The following is a 22168-nucleotide window of genomic DNA, read 5'->3' on the forward strand; positions in this document are numbered from 1 at the left end:
GTGTGTGTGTGTGTGTGTAGGAACGTTTTTAAAATGCATGTGCTTAATATAATAAATTATAGAGGGATAAAAGAAAAGAATATAGGATTTGGGAGTTTAAGGGGTTTATTGGGGGGTATTTTGTTGTTCTAGTTGTTTGGTTGGGGTTTTCTGTTTTGGGGGGGTTGGTTTGGTTTGGTTTGGGTCTGGTTTTCGCTTTCTAGTACATCCGAGTGGGCCCACAGTTTTAGTCAATCCGATAACAGATACCAACTCAGAAAATATCGTTTTATTCCCCCACCCCATTGCCCTGAAGTTGTGATTACTCTCCGTAATTCACTGGGCTTCTCCACTTGGTTCCCTGGACATTTTCCCAAGCTTGCTCAACCGTTCGCCTCCTGGACTTCTGGGTTTAAGTACTGTCGGATCAGATTGAAATCATGTGTTAAGGCTCAGTGAGACCACCATTGTCCTCAGTTTAAGAAGTATTATAGAGGTCACGACTTTGCTACAAAGAAGGTGGCTCCAATCCCTCACTTTATGAAAGGGAATGCCGGGGTGTGCGTTACACCAAAGGCACCAGCCCCGCCAGCGCCAGGACCCCGAGGACCAGCCGTGGGCTCATTTTGTCCACTAGCTCTGTGTACTTCAGGGGTGGGTGGTACAAAAGCACATGTAAACTATTTTTCAAATACTCCTCTGACTTAGCATTAAATTTCCCTTAGACCAGATGCCAGTGTTTAAATAATATCCTGAAGGATCCAAAGAGAAGGAATTACTCATCGTGTTTCATTCGTGTAAAATCTGAAATAAAGGGGAGAAAAGTACAAAGAAACCAAAGTACCTTGACTCTGCCTTGCCAGACTATAATCATTTGAAAAGAGCATTGCCTCACTTATGAAAGCTCAGAAGTGAAGTGTTCTTTTTCTTTAATTATCAGTTGAATTTCCCAGTATTTGTTATTAGTGCTTTTTAGTAAAAACAAAGGCAGACCATTGTAACTTCCCTCGCAAAGCCGTTTGGTTATGTTTTGGGGGAGATGGGGCAACACTTGCTTTCAAGTGGCTCTGTCCTTTAATCACTTCCGTTTACTTGCGTTATTGATTTATACCTTGGTCGCCGCAGTGCCTGCTTTGATGGGCTGCATCAATTAAGACACAGCAGAGAACTAAACTCTTGACTTTGAATAAAGTTATTTTCTGTGGCGCTCCCGACATATCGCCAAAAGCTTCACCAGGCACAGGTGCCACTGGGCCCTGAATTCCAGGGCCAGTCGCTGGCAGATCATTGGCCACGTCGGCTGCGAGGTACGTAGGTCTCTTGTCAGATAGCAGTTGTGTGGGAAAGGCCCGTACAACGTAACACAGAGGCCGGCAGCGGAGAAGGGCCACCGAGGTTAAATAGCGTGAATTGATAGTTGACCCCGTCAAGACAGTGTGTGTGTGTTACTGATGTTGTTTACTCTCTGACCCTGTCAAGACAGTGTGTGTGTGTTACTGTTGTTGTTTACTCTCTGTGGCCCCAGGATGAAGAAAGCAGGTGTCAGGGGGCCCCCAGAGCTGGGATCTGGCCCAGAGGACCCGGCGGTACCAGACGTCAGCGTATCAGGTCTTGGTTAGGTCAGCAGGAGAGCTCAGGAGAGAGCTGACCGGTTAACTGGGGAGTGGGCAGACTGCGGGTGGCAGAATCGTGATAGGGTGAGGAGGAGGTGGGGTGTCTGGAGCTGCGGAGGGAGCTTTGGGCGGTCAGCGCTGAGCCGTCCAGCTCGCGGCAGGCGTGGCAGTTTCCCCCTGGCGTCGTTACCTCGCGGGCTGACTGGTCAGGCCAGCGGGTTGTCAGGTGCAGAGTCAAGGCCCCTGGCAGAGAATCTCGGCTCCGGCCAAGAACTCCGTTAGAAATAGCTGGTGGGAACTCACACTGGTTTAAACAACAAGAAAGTTTTGCTTCATGTAACTGAGAAGCAGTGGAGGCTTAACCCAGTTACTCAAGTTCTGTGACCAGAAGCCGGCTGCCCTCGCTCCGTTTTTAAGCTGCGTTTCCGTATCGTCGGCTTCAGCCTCGGCAAGTTTTCTTCCTCGTGGTTGCGAGAGGACTGCTAGTTCCTGGTCCAGGCTCAAATCACAGAAGAGAAAGTTCCTTTCATAGCAGCTCCTTTGTCACTGGCCTGAACTCCAGTCCTAGTAGGGACCTGGCGCAGTTGGCAAGGGAAAGGCAGCTCATGCCTGGGAACTGGGTTAGTGAAGCCAAGCATCGCCTGGGGCCCGAGGGCCCTAGTCCTGGGGCTGCACAAGTAAGAGAAATCCAGCCGTTTCCAGGCGCTGGGCCTTGGCCACTAAGGAGCCTGCTGTCCTTACCTGCGTTGTCTGAGCAGCTTGCGAGGTCTGGGCTTGCCAGTGAATAAAAGGCCAAGTGACACAGCAGGTGGGGGTGGAAATGCCTGTAGTGTGGAAACAGAAGCCGTTAAAATCGAGGTGGTATCATGGACTGGTTGTCGTATCCACCCAGAATTCATATGTTGAAGCCCTAAGCCCCAGTGTGATAGGACCTGGAGATGGAGACTTTGGGAGGTGATTAGGTCATGGGTGGAGCCCTCTGGATGGGATTAGTGCCCTTGGAAGAAGAGAGGTGAGAAATGGCGTTCTCTCTCTCCACCTTGTGAGGACCGGCAAGCAGGTGGCCGTCTGTGGGTCATGAGGACAGCCCTCGCGGAACCCGACCCTGCTGGCACCCTGATCTTGGACTTTCCAGCCTCAGAGCTGTGAGAGAGGAAGGCCCGTTGTTTAAGCCGCCCCGTCTCGAGGATTTTGTTGCAACAGCCTGAGCTAAGACAGGTGGGAACCAAGAAGCCAAAGGTATCAGGACGGCTCGTCTGTGTGGACGCTGAGCCCTGACAGCGTCAGCGGGGCTGAGAGGAAGGCTCTGCTGGAACTCTCCATCAGTCACACTTTGTAACCATTTCATCACAAGTCGTGTTACTTCACCTCCCAAAAGTCGCCTCGGTTCTGTGCATCTTTTCCATCCGCCTCACGTCTCTGTCCTCCGCACTGTCACCTTTGTTGGAACCCTGATCACCTTGTGTTCAGGTGAAACAGCCTCTCCCTCCTTGGCCTCCCTGCCTCTCCCCTCTGAGTAATTTCCTTAAATGCTGCTGTCACCGTGCCTTCCCTGCTTGAAAATATATGCCTGGCTCCCACTCGCTGAGCGGACTTCTCTGCCAGACGTCTGAAGGTCTCTGTAGCCTGGGTTAGTTGACTGTCTAATGTTTCTTCTAAGCATCCCTTGGCATCTCCAGTCGGGCCCTCGGCTGGGTGGGCTCTGGGCGTCCACACCTGCCACACTCATTTTTCCCTTGGCTCGTGCTTTCCTTCCCTTTCGCCTGGAATTTCCTTTCACCGAGCTTTTGGGCATCCAACTGCAGTTCACCTTCGGGTGCTCACCTTCTCCCTCAGTCCTTCCCAAACAGTGCCACGCCACAAAGAGCCTCTTCTTGACCCCAGTTTCTGTTATACTCAGTTTCCCCATAGCTGTCTGTGGGCTAATTTTGTTTCCAAGGAAATGGTAAACTCTCTGAAGACAGCGTTTAATTCTTCCTTGTCCCCCCGCCACATACACAGAGCACAGACTAGCGCTGGTGACCTGCTAGGCGCTCGACACTAGACAGGACAGGACAGGTAAAGAGGAACCCACTGGTGCGAGGTGTGTGTCCGGTCCTGGGCACGCCATAGGCTGGTCTTCCTTGAAACAGCCCCACCCGTCCTAGGAAGCTCCCACCTAACCGCCCACCAGGCTCTACCATCCCGCTGGCCTGGAACCCTTTACATTAAGAGCAGATTGCTCCAGGGACCCTGAGATGGCGGGTCCATGGCCTCCACGCCTACCACCAGCCACCCTTTGATATCCTGTTCCCGGTCCCTAGACAGCGTGCCGGCCCCCGCCTCTCCCAGCTTACTGGGGACGGTCACCACCTGCGATCCAGAGACACAGTCAAGCTACACCATGAATAGATTAGATTTAAAATTCCAGACGAGTCTTCCAAAAGTTCCCATTCCATCAAACATTTACTTGCCTTAAGGGACGTTTAAAGCATATATTAGCCTAAATTCACAACGTCCCTTCTATTTCCAAGATCACTGGACCAAGGTCTCACAAGGCCACTGTTAGGACAGGGACTTGGGCTCATCTGTCTGAGTGTTTAAAATCTTCGTCAGGCCAGAGGAAGCAAGATTAATTTTCTCAAAGAAAATCTTTGAGGAAAAGATTTTCTCAAAGTTGCAAAAAAATCCTTCACATAATGCAAGATAAAATAGTATCCTTACCCCAAATCTTAGACTTGCAGCTGCCAAGGTCGGTTTTAAATCCACGTGGGAGATAAAGAGAGGGGATGGAATTGCTACGGAGCCCTCAGTTACCACTTGGCACTCAAGCTGCACAGACAGATCCTTCTGATGGCAGCCTCCAATGGTTGGAAATAAAGCAAACACGAACCTTCGAGAATTCTATCCGAGTAAGAAAAGACCCTTTCTGTTTGTTTTCACGTATAAATAAGGTAGTTAAAGTTTTCACCATAATGTGTTTTACCTTGAGGGCCAATAAACACAAAGAATGACAGTGTTAGTCATCATTAGTCGTAATATCAGAACACAATGTTCAGGGTCTTTCTAATTTTAGAGAGTGATTTTTCTCTGTCATTGAAGTCAAGAAAAAAGCTGTCCCACGGAGGATCGCACAGCCCTCTGCCACCCGTGACGGTGGAGAGCTTTCTTCTTTGTCTTTTTTACTCTCTGCCATGAATTCTTCTCAGACATCATCAGAGTATGTTTCTAGATTTCAGTACATTTTTAATATGAAGGCAAAAATATCTGAAAGAACAAAACCTTCCTGCTCTTGATTTGACCTTTGTTGGTTTGATGTGTTTTAAAAAAGATCTGGGCAACAGTTTTACAAAGAACGCACAGAGACACTCCTGGAAAAGCACACTGAAAATCATGATGAGAAGAGACTGGGCGAGGAAGCCTCTTGCTCAGCCTGACACACTGCTGCTCTCCCCACACCGTCTCTTAAGGCCGTGGTGGTTTTGTCTGAGTCAGGAGCAACGCACTGAAGTTTTTTAAAGACACTTTAATGGGACTGTTTCTAACAGAAATTTTACTTTCACATCTGTCCAAGTGAACCAAGCCAAGTTAATATTCATTACTGATTTATCTGATTTGTAAAAATAGAAACCCCAGCCTCTTTTTCTTTTTTTGGCCACACGGCATGGCATGCGGGATCTTAGTTCCCCAAGCAGGGATCGAACCTGTGCCCTCGGCAGTGAAAGAGCTGAGTCCTAACCACTGGACCTCCTGGGAAGTCCCTGAAACGCCATGCCAGCCTCTCTTGAAAGCCTGAAAGTGGACCGCTCTCCGGCCTGCCATTTCCCCATCTCACCTAGCACAGGTGTGGTGCTGGTCATGTGAGCCCAGACATATGTCTTCGGGTATGTTCTGCTTCCTGCGAACTCCAGCCTGCATAAGAGGCTGGCAAAGATGCCTTTATGTTGGCAAAAAAAATCCATATAATATTTTCAAACTTCAGGTAAATAATGTAATCTTATTTTTATAATCTCCAGTAAAACATAGCACCTACCCTCAGGGAACCCACAGCCTATGGGAAAAAGCAGTATGTAATCAATAATTACAATTTATGTGATAATGAAGTAAAAGCAGAGGCGCTGGGGTAAGGAAGACCTCGCTATGGGTGTCAGCTCAGCTACTAATTAATTAGCTGTGTGACTGTGGGTAGAATAGGAACCTCTCTGGGCCTAGTTCTCCATGCATCAAAAGCCATAAATGGACCACATGGAGTTGATTGATAGGGAGATTAAATAACATATGATACACTATGCGGAAGAGCACAAGATGGCACCTGATACGTAGAACACACTTGGTAAAGGTCAGTCGTTGACGGTGATGGTGATGGTGACAGTCACAGCTGTTAGATGCACAAGGTTCTGAGGCATCTTAGAGGAGGGAATGGTTACCTTGACTGCAAGGCTGAGGACAGGTGTCCTGGAGCAGGTTCTGTGTGAGAACATCGAGGAACAGAAGGGGCACAGAACAACGTACGCAAAGAAAGGCACGAGGCGCAAAATGGCTGGGATTCTGGGGAGAAACGCAGGTCGTTACTGGAGCACAGGTGTCCTGGGGAGTTAGGCTCAGGTCAGCTTGCGAAGGTCCTTGGATGACCCGTGCTGGGGACGTTGTCCTTCACCTACAGCTAAAAAAATCATGGAAGTACTTTCATGATGGGGGAGAGCGGGCTAGGCGGTCAGGTCCACCTTTCAGGGAAACGGGCCGACCGCGTAGAGAGTCAGCTGAAGGGAAATCCAGCAGCAGGGCAGCTGGAGTAAGCTCCCTGTCCTGTAGTAGAAGTCGGGACACATTAGTCTCCAATCAGAAACCTTGAGCTTTCCCATCGTCTACCGAATGAACCCTGACCGTACAGCCCCCACGTGGCTCCCTCAGCACCTGCCCCTGCCCGACCTCCATCCACAGCAGACACCCGCCCCCGCCGGTGGTCCCTAAACGCCGCACACGTCACCTCTGTGCTTCCCACTCTCCCCTCTGCCAGCAACTCCTTTCCCTTTCGTCCACCTGGGAAGCATCCGGGTCAGATACCGTCACCTCTGTAGAGACTTCCGTTCCCCGCTTAGAGGCGATCAGTCTCCCCCGCTCCTGTCCGGGGCCTGTTCCACTCCAGTCGTGTCCTTTTTACACGTCTCGTGGGGACAGTGTAAGCTTCCAGAGGACACAGTCCGTCTCACGCTCCCTCTGCCCCCCACGCAGAGCTGTGCCGGGTCGCCAGGCGTCACGCAGGCCGGACACAGACCCTGACCGTCATCGCTCAGAAAGCCTGTGCGACGTCCTCATGACTCCACATTCCCTGACTTTTGATTGAACGGAAATTCCTCGTACGTCTGCCGTGTAAAGGCGAACACTCGGGAGTTTAGTCGGTGACTGTTTACGTGGTGTTGTGAAGTTTTCTGCTCTGAGGCTGCGGGGTCTCGGTTCCCATCAGCTGGGAGGCGAGGGGACTCGTGCACAAGATCCCGTTCTGCTCACCGGAACCGCCTGCATGCGTCCCGGGCGCACGTGGGACACTGACAGCCTTTGTGCTCCTACTTTGTGTTTTGTGTAGAACGCCGAATCTGGCAGGACAGGCCTCCTTAAACATAGGAGGTAATTGGTGCTTTGAGGGAGAGATTTAACTTATTTATAATTGTCAAGAGTTTAAAAATGCAGAAAAGAAAGCAGTCATGGCTTGCCGATTTTGAAAGATGCCCTCAAACCAGTTCAAAAACCTCTGACTAAATCGGATATTTTGCACGATATCTAACTGAAGGTTAGATCTGGGCACTTCTAGTGTAATTTTTGCTTTAAAAATAGGAAACAACGTATTTAGCGCTAATTGCCTCTTGAACTCTGCGTGTAGCATTGCTGCTCACCAGCGTCTCTGATGACTGACAGGCTAGCTGGACGGCCCCGTTTCGTGCGCGGTGACGGCGTGCCAGGCAGATGACAGGTGGCCTTGGCCTCCCGGCAGCATGTGACACCTGGTTGCCCCCCCTCCGCACCTGCATCCACCTGTCCGGCCACCCTCATCCTAAATGTTGCTGCCTCCCGTGCATCAGTCTTGGCTTCTGGGAGATTCCTGGTCTCTCTCTCCCCTTGCAAGGAGCCCCCATTCCCCGACCTCTGTGTCCTCCTCTGGCTCGTGGTCCTCAGGTGTCCAGGCCCGGCCTCCTCATCAGCTGTGCTCGTGCCCGTCTCCCGGGCACCTCAAACCCAGTAAATGCAAACCCAAACCAGGCCTTCTCTTCCCCCGATTCTGTCTCTACAGTAACCTCACTCTTCTTGGCGCGCGACTGAGATGTAAATTCTCATTTGACTCACCTCTTGCTTTTATTTTTCACAAGCCACCCAATTGTCAGCTTCTGTGATATGAGGTCCCCATAGCCGTCACCCTAGAACAAGAACTTCTCCTGATCTCTCCACCACTGCTGTCCCCTGAGTCCCAGGCCACCTCCCCTCCTGAGTTTCTTTACAATATTTCCAGATAATTCCTCCTCCCTAACCTCCTCCCAGGAATGAGGACATGGCAGTTTCCATCCTGGTTCTCGCTGTGAGCCTGCGTCCGCATCTGTGAAGTGGGTAGGATAATATCTCTCTCCCAAAGTTCATGTAAGGATTAAATACAACCTTCACGATATGTGGAAGGTTATCTATCAACTCCTTAGTACAGTGCCTGGTGTCTGTCAGATGTTCATAAGTGGTGGTTTCTCTTATACTTTTTCTATTTTCTACACCATTGAATCTATACTTGACTGCATGACTTTTACTGCCCGCCGTGATTTCAGGGTCCCACCTCCCTGTTCAAACGCATCTTTGTTCAGACAGTATTACTGAGCACCTACCATGTACCAAGTGTTCCAGCCTCACTTCAAGGTACAAAAAGGAAACATCCAATGGACCCCAGACCCCGCGTCCGCCTTATTGAATACCAGTCTCACTCCGTAGGTCTTCCTGGCCTTTTATTCACAAAGTCAGTTACGCATGTTGGGTGTCTTCCCCCTGCCCTTGGCTGGGGTTTTGCTCCTCCGTCGATGGGCACCCCCTTTCCAGGAAGGGCTGATCGACTCTCCCTCTGGGAGGAAATCCAGACTGTAAACAAAAGGGAAAACCGCGTGTCTTCCCGCGGGCATTTTCTCCAGACCCTTTCAGGGACGTACCTTTTGACATAAAGTGGACAGTTTGCCGTCCTCTGATGCGTGTGAACTTGCCCTCCACGTGCCCACGCGCCTCACCGCATGGGCTGCCCGGTCAGCCCTGCTCCTCCCCTGCCTTGAGGACGTCTGCTCAGATCATAACCCTTTAAGTCCTCTATTCATTCGCCTTTCTGGGAAGTCAGGGAGTGTTCTTGGTCTGTATCAACCCAAGTGAAGTAAAGAAAAATATTAGGAAGGAAAACATTAGACGTAGAAACCAAAAGACACATTCTAGTGAGAGAAGAGCTGCCATTTAATTTCAGGAGAAAAAAAAAAGGAGAGAAGCATGAGTCATTTCACATTCCAACCCTGTAAAAAACCTGATAGTGGGGCTTCCCTGGTGGCGCAGTGGTTAAGAATCCATTTGCCAATGCGGGGGACACGGGTTCGAGCCCTGGTCCGGGGAGATCCCACGTGTCGCGGAGCAACTAAGCCCATGTGCCACAACTACTGAGCCCACGAGCCACAACTACTGAAGCTCGTGTGACTAGAGCCTGTGCTCTGCAACAAGAGAAGCCACCGCAGTGAGAAGCCCGTGCACCACAACAAAGAGTAGCCCCCGCATGCCTCAACTAAAGAAAGACCGCGCAGCTACAAAGACCCAGCACAGCCAAAAATAAATAAATAAAATAAATAAATTTATTTAAAAAAAAAAAAAAAACCTGATAGTGAGTAAGGGGAAGAAACAGAGGGGAGAGACCGGGCATGGGTGAAACGGGCTCCCCTCCTTCGGGTGAATCTCTGAGATCACTTTGGATCTGGGCAGCCCTGTAGGCCCTGGTGTTTGCCTCAGATTTTCCCAGCTTTGGAGCTGGTCTCCTTGTTAACAGCCGCTGTGCTGATGGAGAACTGCAGCATCGTGATGACAGAACCTGCTCTTCGTATTTCGGGAAAGGGTTTACTCTGGACCTCCTGAAGGTCCTGTCGTCTTAAGACAAAGACTGACTTAACACCCACAGTTGTGTGCGCTGAGGTTTTGATTCATTCATTCACTCAGCAAATGTTTAAGGAGGTGCTGCCATAGGCCAGGCAGTGAGCTGAACGCCCGAGCTGAAGCAGTCAGCCAGACGGACGCCGCCCCCGACCTGCAGTGTCGCAGTCTAGGGCAGGGGTCGGCCTGCTTTCTGCAAAAAGCTAGACAGAAAAGGTTTCAGGCTTTGTGGGCCATAGGGTCTCTGTGAAGAGCCCTCAGCGAGGTCATGGCAAAGTAGCCATCGATAATACGTAAACAAATGCACATGGCTGTGTTCCGATAAAACTTCATTCACCAAAAATAGGTGGTGGGCCGGATTTGGTCTGCAGGCCAAAATTTGCTGACCCCTGGTTGAGCAGATGCAACACGTAAATGCAGGTTAATATTTTGCATGTTCTGCCTTGTTTCAATAGGAATGTTTTGGTTGCAGGTGACAGAAAAGGCAGCCCATGCAGAAGAGGCCAAGGACAGGCTGACTCCTGAACAAGGGCCGGTTTCAGTCTCTCCAGGTCTCAGCTCTTCCCCCTCTGGGCTGGCTCCACTCTGTCACCTCTAGCTCCTGGGCAGCAAGATGGCTTGTCACACCCGAGTGACACCCCCCGCTGAAGTCCAGGGGGGAATGCAATACACTGTTGGCACTGCATTTCGGGCCCCCAGCGCCACCTCCCCAGACCCCGCCTCCACCCGCCTCCTCCCAGGCTTTCCGACCCCTTCCGACCCTTCAGAAGCCCAGTGTCTTTGTGATGCTCTCTACTGACCCCCGGCCGCAGTGCCCAGCCCCCGCTCACCCTCCCTCAGAGTGTGGACGGGGCTCCAAGGTTCTCTCTCGTTATTTCCCCCACCTCACCCCCTCCAACCTCCCCACCAGTCAAACTCAGCTTTCTTTCTGGCCTTCAACGCAGCCATAGAAGGCCGGGGTTCTGAATAAACTAACCCATAGTCAATAGGAGCACCTGGTGGTGTCCCTTAGCCCTCCCACAGATTTCTGCTTGGGAGAGATCCAGGCTGGGTGGGTGGTCTTGAGCTGGGATCCCGCCCTGAAGTCATTGATCAGGGAGCACTGCTCCCCACCTGCAGCAAGGGTCTGAGAAAACCCGTGGACACACCAGTCACTGTTGGTGGCTTGGCTAAATAATATGGCTCAAAAGCAGATAAGTAGTGTTTCCAAATGTGTGTAGATTATTTCGATTATACAATGAAGATTCATTTGCAATTGATTCTGAATCTATAGAAGCTTTTTGTCATGATGTCCTTTCTCAGTCAGTAGATACTAAAAAATATAAAAAGAGGTTTAAATGGAATCCTCAGGCTAATCACGAATACATGCAAATAATTAGCAGGGTCTCGGCTGACTCTGCCGAGACGTGTGAAAACCCGCAGGATTTCCCAGTGGCGACTCAGCAACTGGCCTCCCCGCGGCTCAGCTCTTGGAAAGTGAGTCTGGTATTGGCTGCGTTGGCACCTGTGATAAAATATCGTGTGTGTGAGACACCGTCGCTACGTTGTTTGTACAAAGCTACTCACTTCCGTCTCGTTGTTTTCACGATAGGAGGTTGACGTATTTGCTGTAGTTTGGACGTCCTGACATGACTAATTGATATAGTGCCACCAGACATGCGTTACTTCTCCCTTCCATATTTTTAATGAAATTATAGAGTTCCAAGGTTCAATCTTTTTTTCAACATCACTCTGAATTTTTCTCTGCAGACGCCCTCTTGGCTCAAGTCCACTTCATACACTCTTATTTATGCACATGAGTATTTGTCTGATTATACAGGATGTGAGCTTTACTCCACTGTGATGCTGAACCCCAGGTCTGAGGTTCTTGGTCTTCATAGTCCATTTTTAAAATCAAAGGAAATACTGTCAGTGCTGTGCCTTCGAGGGAAAGGTGGGCCGTCTGTGGCCAAGGAGCCAAGCACAGCCCTCCCTGTTCACGTGGGTACCAGGTTATACATACACCGTTTCCACTCGGCTTACGTTACAGGGGCGTCACTGTTTGTCATGATGTCCTGAGTTTCCTAATCTTCCTTTCCTAAAGGAAAGAAGATGGAAATGGAGAGAGAAGTAACCATTGTGGAGAGAGGGAAGCTGTGTCTATTGGGTGGGATGCTGGAGGGATGAGGAAGAGCAGATAGTTCTACACGGTGCTTCTCGAGGGCAGTGGGAAGGGTGAGGTGGGATGGAAATTCCTTCCCAGAAGGACTCAAGCGAGAATGATCTTTGAATTCTTCCGCATTTCATAAACATCATTCACTAATACAATTGGACACTGTACGTGAATAAGATTTAATGTTCAAATCTAATAATAAAATAGATTTACATGTAAACAATTTTGACCTCCCTTAGTTTGTATGCCCATCAAACCCTTTGCTTAGATCAATTCAACTTCCCCTTGTTTCTTGCCAGGTTAACAGCACGAAGGGGGAAGGCAGGGAGGAGGGGGAGGGGCACGGTTAGCAGTTAATAGTCTGCACTTAGTCTGTAGACAAATGTCATCATTCCCTCATTATTTCCCCTCAAACGCATCCTGGGACAGAGGTGGGGACCGAAAAATAGTAGCAGGAGTCAAAAGTGATGTACAGGACTCTAAGCGAATTCTTTCCTTCTCCTTTCTCCTTTTGCTGTGGAACAAACTTAGATATATCCTTCACTGGTCAGACTTTAAAATGTGTGCTTATGTGGGGAATTTGCGGAACTTTTGTTTTAGGTCAATATGTGTACTGCATTTGTATGGATGTTTAAAAATTAGTCTTATCATAAATGCTTGGTAAATTAAAATTTTAAACCAATGGGAAAGTATAGGGAAACCATACCATATTGGAACCAATTGTTGTTATTGTTGTCATTAAAAAAAAAAAAAATAGAGCAAAGACAAGCTGGATGTCTGGAAGGATGTCCCCTGGCCCCTGTTACGCTAGGGAGAACACAACTGTGCAGTGGAGGAAACTGCTCTAGCTGGTGGTGTCTGTGAAGGAAACCCGTCAGCATGTGGGGAGATTGTGTGAGAAACTGCAGAGCTCAGTGGCTAAGCATATGTGCTGGAGGGTCACACTGCTTGAGTTCAAATTTGTGCTTACCTCATTGGGTTGTCAGAGGGATTAAACACTTCTTAAAATACTCAGAATTGTAACCGGCACATAGAAAGTACTCAATAAACGTTTGCTGGTAGTAACGTCATTAACCTCATAGGTAGAGTAAAACGGACTGGTTAAAGTTTTCCATGACTTTATTAAAGTCATAGGCGTCTTCTTGGTATAATGACGATTAAATTCAGGATTTGGGTTTAAGGATTCAGGGTAGTAATATTTTTCTGAGTGATAGTCTCAACCATAGGAGAGGTAATGTCGGATTTTCCAAGGGCTCATTTTAAGTTCACTCAGATTCACCAAAATCATAAAAACAAAGAAGAAAGGGATAGACAGAAAGTAGAAATGGCAAGATCCTCAATAAAAGTTGGGGAATATAGCGTACTGAATTTTAAAAGTGGTGGAAGGGATAGTGGTGGTCAATGAATGACCTTGCTCACACACAGTTTTCTGCTGTCTACGACTCGCCTCCAGTAGAGGGAGACCATCAGGTGTGAAAAGTGAAGTGGGAAAAAAAGAGAGTCCAGAGAAGCTATGAGCATTAACTAAAGGGCTTCAGTGCTTGGCCCTGACCTCCAAAGTAGCTGAAAACTAAGAGCAGGTGGGCCCCAAGAACAAACGAAATAATAGGTTTGGTCAAAGGGTGTTGATGACAACAGAACTGAACCATAGCTGTGGCTGCCCCAGCTTCCCCCCTACCTCAGCGCTCAGAAAATTGCTGGTTCCCTTCAAAAATGAAATTTTAGTTTTTTTTAAGAAAAAGGAACTAGGTTAAGAGCCTTGCTAGATTAAGAGAGAGAGAAAGAAGGAGTGGAAGCAACAAGCAAATTAGAACATAGATCAAATGGGAAATTACCCAAGAAGTAAGGAGAAGGGTTCAGACAAATTACAGTTCTTTGAAACCAAAACAGTTCTTCATAATGTCAAAGCATTTACAAAACACATTGACATATCTCTCTGTCAAGGAAAAAGGTGGGGAGAGAGAGAAGAAGAAGAAAAGAGACGTGTTTAAAGATGATATAATTCAACAAAGATGAGAAGTGATTTCTCAGAGTTTAGGAAGAAAGGTAGTCAAAATCAAGAGATTACAGAGATTGAAACCATATTAGAAGAAACAAAAATGGGAAAATCATAACTGAAAACATCTAAGGAAATATGGTGATCACACAAAATAAAATGAAATTATAAAACAGATATAAATTGATAAGAAAGTAAAATATTAGAGAAAATTGTAAATATGGAAGATTGTTAAAGAAGAGCCAACACATGCAAAATCTCTGTTCCTGAAGAAGAGAACAAATAGAAAAAAAATCATATATAACATGAATATATGTAACTATTGATATAATAGAAAACAATTCTAACAGAAGAAGCTTTTCTTCAAAGAATTGAATATAAAGATAGAAAGAGGGACTTCCCTGGTGGCACAGTGGTTAAGACTCCATGCTCCCAATGCAGGGGGCCTGGGTTTGATCCCTGGTCAGGGAACTAGATCCCACATGCATGCTGCAACTAAGGAGCCCACCTGCCACAACTAAGGAGCCCTCCTTGCCGCAACTAAGACGCAGTGCAACCAAATAAATAAATAAATATTTTTTTAAAAAGAAAGAGCACGCACATTGTCTCAGGAAAATTGATATAGAATCATTAATACCAAAACATATCCCAGTGAAGTTACCTAATCCAGGGAAAAATAAAATCATGTGGACATCCAAGCAGAGAAAGAAAGTCACATTCAACATGGAAAAAATATTAGCCTAACTTCAGACTTCACCATAGCAATGCGAGAAGACATTGAGGAAACACCTCCAAAGTTCTGAGAGAAAGAACATGGGACAGAAGCATTTTTATACCCAGACAAGTTATATTTCAAATGGACAGGCAGAGGGCAGACATTCTAAACAAACAGGGATACAAAAAATAGAGCAAACATGAGTCCTTTTTAAGAGTAGGAGCTCAAAATTTCAGAGCCAGTGTTGAGTGATAGAAAAAAAATAGTCAATATATAGTAGCCTGTAAGCCCTTGATAAAGGTTCCCCCTAAAGTCTGATTTATAAATCATGTGATTTACTTTGTGTTTGCCTTTCATTTGAGTCGACTGACAGATGTTACTATTGGACTTACGTCCAAGAAGATAAAATGGGAAAAATCAAATATTTCATCAGTGGGAGAGATCATTTTTCATCATTTTTGTTTACCCTTTAGGCATAAATCACAAGATTGTAACATACCTCAAAAAAATACTTTGCCAAAAATTTAAAAATTATGTTCTAGAACATTTGCCGTGGGATTTTAGTAGGTAATAGAATAAACTATTAGAGCACGTTTATCCCTTAATTTAGTTTAGTGTAAGAAAATTTGGGAATTAAAGGCTAGTAATTTTAAATTATCCTCAGTAAATCCATAGACTTGTCTAAGTGAACTCAGTTGCACATATTTTCATAGCCTATTACCTTATTTCCAGGTGTGTCCAATGAATCATTTGTGGGATACACTGCAATTCAGCTTGAATATTTAGTTAAGTCCCACACAGCACATGCAACACAGTTTTGAATTCCATAGCAGCTCAGATTAGGAGAAAGAGAAATAAAGAAACAGAGCTGGAGAAAGGCACCAAGACAGACACACTGACATTCATGCTCACCCTCAAACACACCTCTTCATCCTGCTGAAGCATATTCTTCCAAAGACTTTTCTTCCACCTTCCTTACCTGTTTGTGGTTTGATGAGCCACCAGCTTTTCCTTGACCAGCCCAGTGACCATCAGTTAGCTGAGCAAGGCCTGGGTGTATTGCAGAGGCAGAGGGAAACTCATCAATCAGAGGTGCTCACGACGACAGGGGCCCTCTGGTTACCTGTATGGGGAGGCCTGGAGACACAGCCGTGCAGATTTTCCTTCACTCGCACCTTCATAATCACATGATGATATCAAGCACCCAGGCACCTAGATGGTCAGGGGGAGTGTCTTCGCCAAACAGATGACATACCACGAATTGTCCTCACACACAGCGTAGTGTGATCCGAATCCGCACCCGGATCAAGAAGAGGATGCAGGATTAGCATCCCGCGTACATCATGAGTGGAGAAGAGAGGACTGGTATTTTCCTTATCCAATGCCAAAAATTGTGTCAACGAGGATTTTAAAGAAATGAAGTGCTGTGACAGGGACTCTCTCTCCCAGATTGACAAGGACAGAGGACCTTTTTCAGTTTGTGTTTCTCCTTATTTCATCTCAGTTGTCTGGTTTCTGACCACGTGTAACAAACTTACCTTTGTAATGAATGGACATCATTCTGGGATTTCTTAAACGCAAAACAATCATTTCTGTGGTAAAAAAGATACGCTTTTTTTTTTTCACTTTAGATAACTTACGTACGACAAGAATATGAAACAAAATTTAAAGGGTTGATGCCAGCATCTCTAAGGCAAGAACTTGAAGACACTATCTCCTCCCTAAAGTCACAGGTAATTTCTAGAATCAAGGAATTTTCCAAGGGTTTAGACCAGCGGTCCCCAACCTTTTTGGCACCAGGGACCGGTTTCATGGAAGACAGTTTTTCCACGGACAGGGTGCGGGGGGGGGGCGGGGGGGATGGTTCAGGTGATCATGTGAACGATGGGAAGTGGCAGATGAAGCTTCGCTTACTTGCCCGCCACTCACCTCCTGCTGTGCGGCCCAGGTCCTAACAGGCAGTGGACCAGTACCGGTCCATGGCCCGGGGGGCTGGGGACCCCTGGTTTAGATGATGTGCATATCTTAATTAATGTTGGTTTCTGAACTGATGCCAGAAATCCATGTGGTGTCACAGAATAACCGAGTGCCCAGGATGAATTGTTTTTTGTTTTGTGGGGCTTTTAAGAATTTTTTCTTACTAGCTTAAGAACTCTTTGTCTCGATAAGATTTTCTTAAAAGCATCCTTGAAATTGAAAAGCTCAGTTATGGTTACTTTTATTTACAGTCCGCATTCCAACACAGACTCACCCTTTTATTCTTGGTTCCAGGCCCAAAATGCCATCAGTTAGCACATTGCTAACTCCTTATCATGTGAAAGTGCAGAGAAATAAAAAACATGGCTAAGTTAGAAGCATTTTTATTCTGGTGTATTTTATATGATTGTCAGAGATAACAAGATGCATTTTAGGATCGAGGCAGGATAATGACATGGTATTCAAACAATTCGGTTAAATATTGATATTTCTGCTGAAACGTGTAGTTCTTGGTACAGTCGTTTATAAGAGATAAAATTGACTTCAATTTAGATATTAATTAAAAACTTCCTACATAAGTTTTCTCTAAAACAAGTTTTATATATTACTGTAAATATTTTACATAGCATTAGCTTTATAGATTACTGGTTTTTTAAAAAACGAATGTTTTAACTCAACATGAGAAGAAGTTCACATATTCCCATTTCTAATACACTTAGAAATTTAAAACATACTTTTTTTCCTGGAAAAGTTCTGCAAGGGAAAGATTTCTTTTCTCTCTGTGCCAAGAACAATGCCTGTCACAGAGAAGGTGCTCAATAAATTTATTTACGAATGGAACAAATGCTGTAGTTTGATGAAATTCACGTTAGCTATTTATAATGTATAGGACAGATACGTGGAGCAGATGTTAGCCGTGCCTTTTCTGTTCCCATCAGCAAAAATCTCTTATCTGAAAATGAAAAGTTCATTACATCAACCCTTATGCTACTGTTAGCTATCACTTCTGTAGGCTAAGAAGTTTGGCTGTGCTCACTCCTACCTGTAAAAATAAGTATGACAGGAGAGTGTTAACTTACAAAGGGTTAGGTCGTCTTTATTGACGTGGAAGGCTCTCCTCGAGGTGTGGCTTACCCATTCACTTTGTAGGAGGGCTTCCTTAGGGTCAGCTGTGTAGGACCCAGCACCTTCAGAGGAGGTATTTTTAAGAAAAAAAGAAAGAAAAGAAAGAGAAATCTGATAACCACCTGAAGGGCTTCTGTTATCATTCATATCATTTCACTGTAATAAAAGCCACTCAGCCTCCTAAAACTGGATGTTGACCCAGAAAGAGAGCGCGGCCAGCTGCGCGAGGGCCTCAGAATCGGCAGCTGTGCGAAGGAGGTGCAGACCACAGAGCGAGCAGAGTTCGTTTGAGAGCACAGGTGCCTGTGTTTTTTGAAAATTGTTGGAATTCCAGTGGCAAAGCACGGTGGAGGCAGGGAAGTGGGATCAGTGTAGTCCTTGCATCTGTCAAAGTTATCAGTGGTCCTGTGGGTCACTGGGTTAATTGGATAAAATTCAAACCGGGGTGATGTGACGAGTCAGAAAAGCAGCGGGACCACTTTGATATGCACCCATTCAGAAAAGCCATGCTCAGGGAGATCAGCTCGGTGCTTTTTGACCACCTAGAGGGGTGGGATAGGGAGGGTGGGAGGGAGGGAGACACAAGAGGGAGGGGATATGGGGATGTATGTATACGTATAGCTGATTCACTTTGGGATACAGCAGAAACTAACACACCATTGTAAAGCAATTAGACGCCAATAAAGATGTTAAAAAAAAAAAAAAGAAGAGCCGTGCTGCCTGTCTCCAAGCACAGCTTCTCCTCTGCCAGCTGTCCTGTCTTGCATAACCATGTTTCAGAATCGACCGTTGCCATGGTTTCAGTTCAGACCAAAGAGACAAGAGTAAAGCTCCAAAGTGATCAAATGCCACTGACTCCTGATCACATTAAGCCATGGTGTAAGTTATCCGGAAACCTCTTCTAGTAGGTTGTGTAAAGTGCTTTTGAATTTATGCCTGATACAGGTGTCTTTAATAGCATAGAAATTTATGCTTCAGGATAATCCAACCATGCTGTAAAGGTCTGACTGAAGAGATTACACTTGACAGCTCAGTTTCCCCCATCCCTAGCCCCTCAGGGGCGGGGGCCACAGGGTGGTACCTGCCAGGCTCTCTGGACTAGGCAGTTCCTGTTAGTCACTTCCTGTCATCCTTATGACCTTGGGAACTGGCTCTCGTTCATCCCATTTCACAGATGAGGCATCAAGAGAAAAAGGAACTTTCCTAGAGCTATGGAGGCCAAGTCAGGAGCTGAACGCGAGTTGGCCTAACGCCAGACAAAGCGCAGGCTCTTTCCATGACAAAATACCACCTCTCCAACCTCAGGGAATCCCCAGGATAGATTAAGGTTTCTAGTAGGCAGTAATTTTGTTTCCACTCACTCATTCATTCCTGAAACAGCTAGGGAATGCCAGCTACATGTCCAGCCCTGAAAAAGAAACTGGGGTTACAGAGATGCTCCAACATTATCCCTGCCCCAGGAGAGCTCTCGTGTGTGAGGGAGAGACGTGAAGACAAATCACCAGAAGGCAGTTGGAAAAGTGCTAATAACAGAACAGGAGAATACAGAGGAGGGGGCCGCTGGCTGCCTGGGGCAGGAGGTGATGAGGGGCAGGGTGGGGGGGGGGGCGGGCAGAAGAATTCAGGAGCAGAGGTGACCTTGAACCCAACAGTGGACGGTGAATAGGAGGTCGTTAGCCAAGCATTCCAAAGCAGACAATGGCAGGTGGCCTGTGTCAGAGGGCCGCAGAGTAGGAAGGATGCGAGGTAGAAGGTGGTGATGGTGGAAGAGAAGAGATGAAGCGCCCAGGTGGGCCAGGGCCAGGTCCAAACAGCTCTGCAGTGCAGGGTTTGAACTCGGTTCTATAGCCTCTGATGGAGTGCCAGTGGGGATGGGATGTGATCAAATACAAAACCACAGCATTAGCATTCAACAGATCCTCTGCGTTTTATCTAGAGAGTTGTCTGAATTTAAATAAAATCCGACCAGACACTGTATCTGCAAGGTGTCGCCCTGTAAGCCACCTTCACCTCTTCTCACACGAGGTCTCTTTTCTAGGTTAACTTTCTGCAGAAGAGGGCATCCATCCTTCAAGAGGAGCTGACGACCTACCAGTGCAGAAGGTACAGTCGTGGCCAGAATGTCTCCTGAGTAGTTTGTACTGTCTGCACCTGTGGGTCTCCTGGTTTGGTGTTAAAATCTTCATTAAAAATGCGTAAAGGGCTTCCCTGGTGGCGCAGTGGTTGAGAATCTGCCTGCCAATGCAGGGGACACGGGTTCGAGCCCTGGTCTGGGAAGATCCCACATGCTGCGGAGCGACTAGGCCTGTGAGCCACAACTACTGAGCCTGCACGTCTGGAGCCTGTGCTCCGCAACAAGAGAGGCCGCGATGGTGAGAGGCCCGCGCACCGCGATGAAGAGTGGCCCTCACTTGCCACAGCTAGAGAAAGCCCTCGCACAGAAACGAAGACCCAACACAGCCAAAAATATAAATAAATAAATGAATAAAAATGCGTAAACATATCAGTTTTGAAGAAAAAGACTTACTTTTCGTAAAGAGCCTGTCTTGGAGAAGTCCCCCTCCTTGTCATCACTGCGCTTCGACAGTACCATCCAAACGAGATGAGGGTCAGCCAGCGCCTGACAAGGCCGGGCTCACCTGCAGAGTCACTACAGGACGTTGTCTTGAAGCCCAGTTGCAGGGTTAAGGAGACGCTGTCTTCCTCTTAAGAGAGTGAGATGGCGTGGTCCTCAGTGTGGTCACCCGCAGCTCCAGAGCCCCACATCCCCGGACGCCTGGCTCTGTAGCCGATGTTTACCAGCCCCAAATATCAATAGATAAATGGCTCCATGGCGTCCAAACACTGTGCCCCCAGAGGGCACGTCTCGGGGATGCAGGAGACCCTTCCAGCCAAAGGTTCCCAGAGACGTCGCTGACGTAGATCACATTTAGCTGCTCTGACAACCCTCCTCTTAGTACAGTGAAAGGCTGAGCCATTTAGTTGGCACTGAATTAAAAGTAAAAACTTTGGATACACACTACCATGTATAAAATAAACAACGAGGACCACAGGGGACTATATTCAGTATCTTGTAATAATCTACAATCGAAAAGAATCGAACAAATATGTACGTAGATATATTTGAATCACTTTGCTGTACGCCTGAAACTAACACAATATTGTAAATCAACTATACTTCAGTTTTAAAAAAGTAAAAACTTTGTGACTCATTCACTTTGCAAGAGATTCTTGGTATAGATAGGATTTGATCCCTTATGGGTGTAAATGATGACATTTTGATATCAAATATCCTTTTCAGCCTCTCTCCAGCTCCTCCTGAGTTAGAACATATTTTATTATGGACATGCCCGTTAAACCTAGAGAAAGTTGTAACTTTGGGGTTTTTGATCTTCAGGTAACCACATGATGACGTACCTGAGTAACCCAGGAGCGTGGGATGGATCTAACCGTCTGGACAGAGCTTTGGATTTCTTCCCACAGGTTTGAAGATTTGGATGTTGTAAAGTAAACTGTGAGATCAATGGCATTTTTTAATACTTAAATGTAATTAAGATCATAAAAACATGCATCACTCATACACTAACAGGGTGGTTTTATTTGTGTCTGCCTACGTTATTTTTTTTAGCATTCCTTTTTTTCTGATTTCCATATCTGTGTGCATCTGAGTGTGTACTGAGAACTGCTTATATTGGGAAAAGAAATGATTTCTTGCGATGCCTTGTTAATGCCTTTATGTAGAATTTTACCAGTTGCGGCTGATCAAAATCACATTTGTAGTATCATATCAAAATTTTTAACGTTTACATTGTTTTCATGTTCATGTTCATATATTATTAAAATATTACTTTGTACTTATCAGTTTTATTTCTACTTTTTAATTGCACCTCGTTTGCTAAAATAAATATGACATGGCATTTTTTTCCCTAGAATATACTGACCATCTCAAATTGTGCTACGGGAAAAAATACCTATGTCGTGTCAAAAATCAAATCCATAAGTAGTGCATTTATTTAGAATAAAAGTCACTGAGTCATCTGACATCAGTCCAAGCATTTGTCATGTTGGTTGTCAGTCTCATCTGGGACCAGAGGCAGGATAGGGTATGAATTTTATGTAGCAGCTCTGGTTTTATTGTTACTTGCTTGATCTCTGATTTTATGGTTGCGGTTTAATTATAATATCCATTGACGCTCCTTAAGGAAGCCTGAAAATGTCAAGATGTGTTGGGAGGACACTCAGCACACCAGCCAGTGGTGACAGAACGAGCTTTGCTCGGTCCCGTTTTCCTTGTGGAGAGAATTTGGTGTTGGCTCCCAAGGCTGGGTGTTTCAGTCCCCGCCCGAATGCCAGTAAGCAGTTCTGTGCTGATTGGTCAACGCTGACTTGCCGAGGGCACTTTGAACCGCCGCGGATGGTCGTGTTCTCTTGGCTGTGCTGCGGTGCCCGCCGCAGGCCTCGGAGGCTCCTGGAAGATCTGGAGCGTGCGC

General features: G+C 46.6%; 1 protein-coding gene across 12 annotated transcripts in view; it reads left to right on the forward strand.

Moving 5' to 3' along the window:
- The window catches only part of CEP112 (centrosomal protein 112), a 415603-nt gene extending 394150 nt beyond the window's left edge, over positions 1-21453 (forward strand). For all 12 annotated transcript variants that reach the window (XM_059907770.1, XM_059907779.1, XM_059907777.1 and 9 more), the window contains 3 exons: positions 16208-16309; positions 19717-19781; positions 21076-21453. In XM_059907770.1, coding sequence (XP_059763753.1) covers positions 16208-16309; positions 19717-19781; positions 21076-21079 — 171 coding nt within the window. In that variant the 3' untranslated portion in view covers positions 21080-21453. The remainder of the gene's footprint in view (positions 1-16207; positions 16310-19716; positions 19782-21075) is intronic.
- The last annotated feature ends 715 nt before the right edge of the window (positions 21454-22168 follow it).

Source organism: Balaenoptera ricei, chromosome 20 (assembly GCF_028023285.1).
Source record: "Balaenoptera ricei isolate mBalRic1 chromosome 20, mBalRic1.hap2, whole genome shotgun sequence".
Classification (NCBI taxonomy): Eukaryota; Metazoa; Chordata; class Mammalia; order Artiodactyla; family Balaenopteridae; genus Balaenoptera; species Balaenoptera ricei.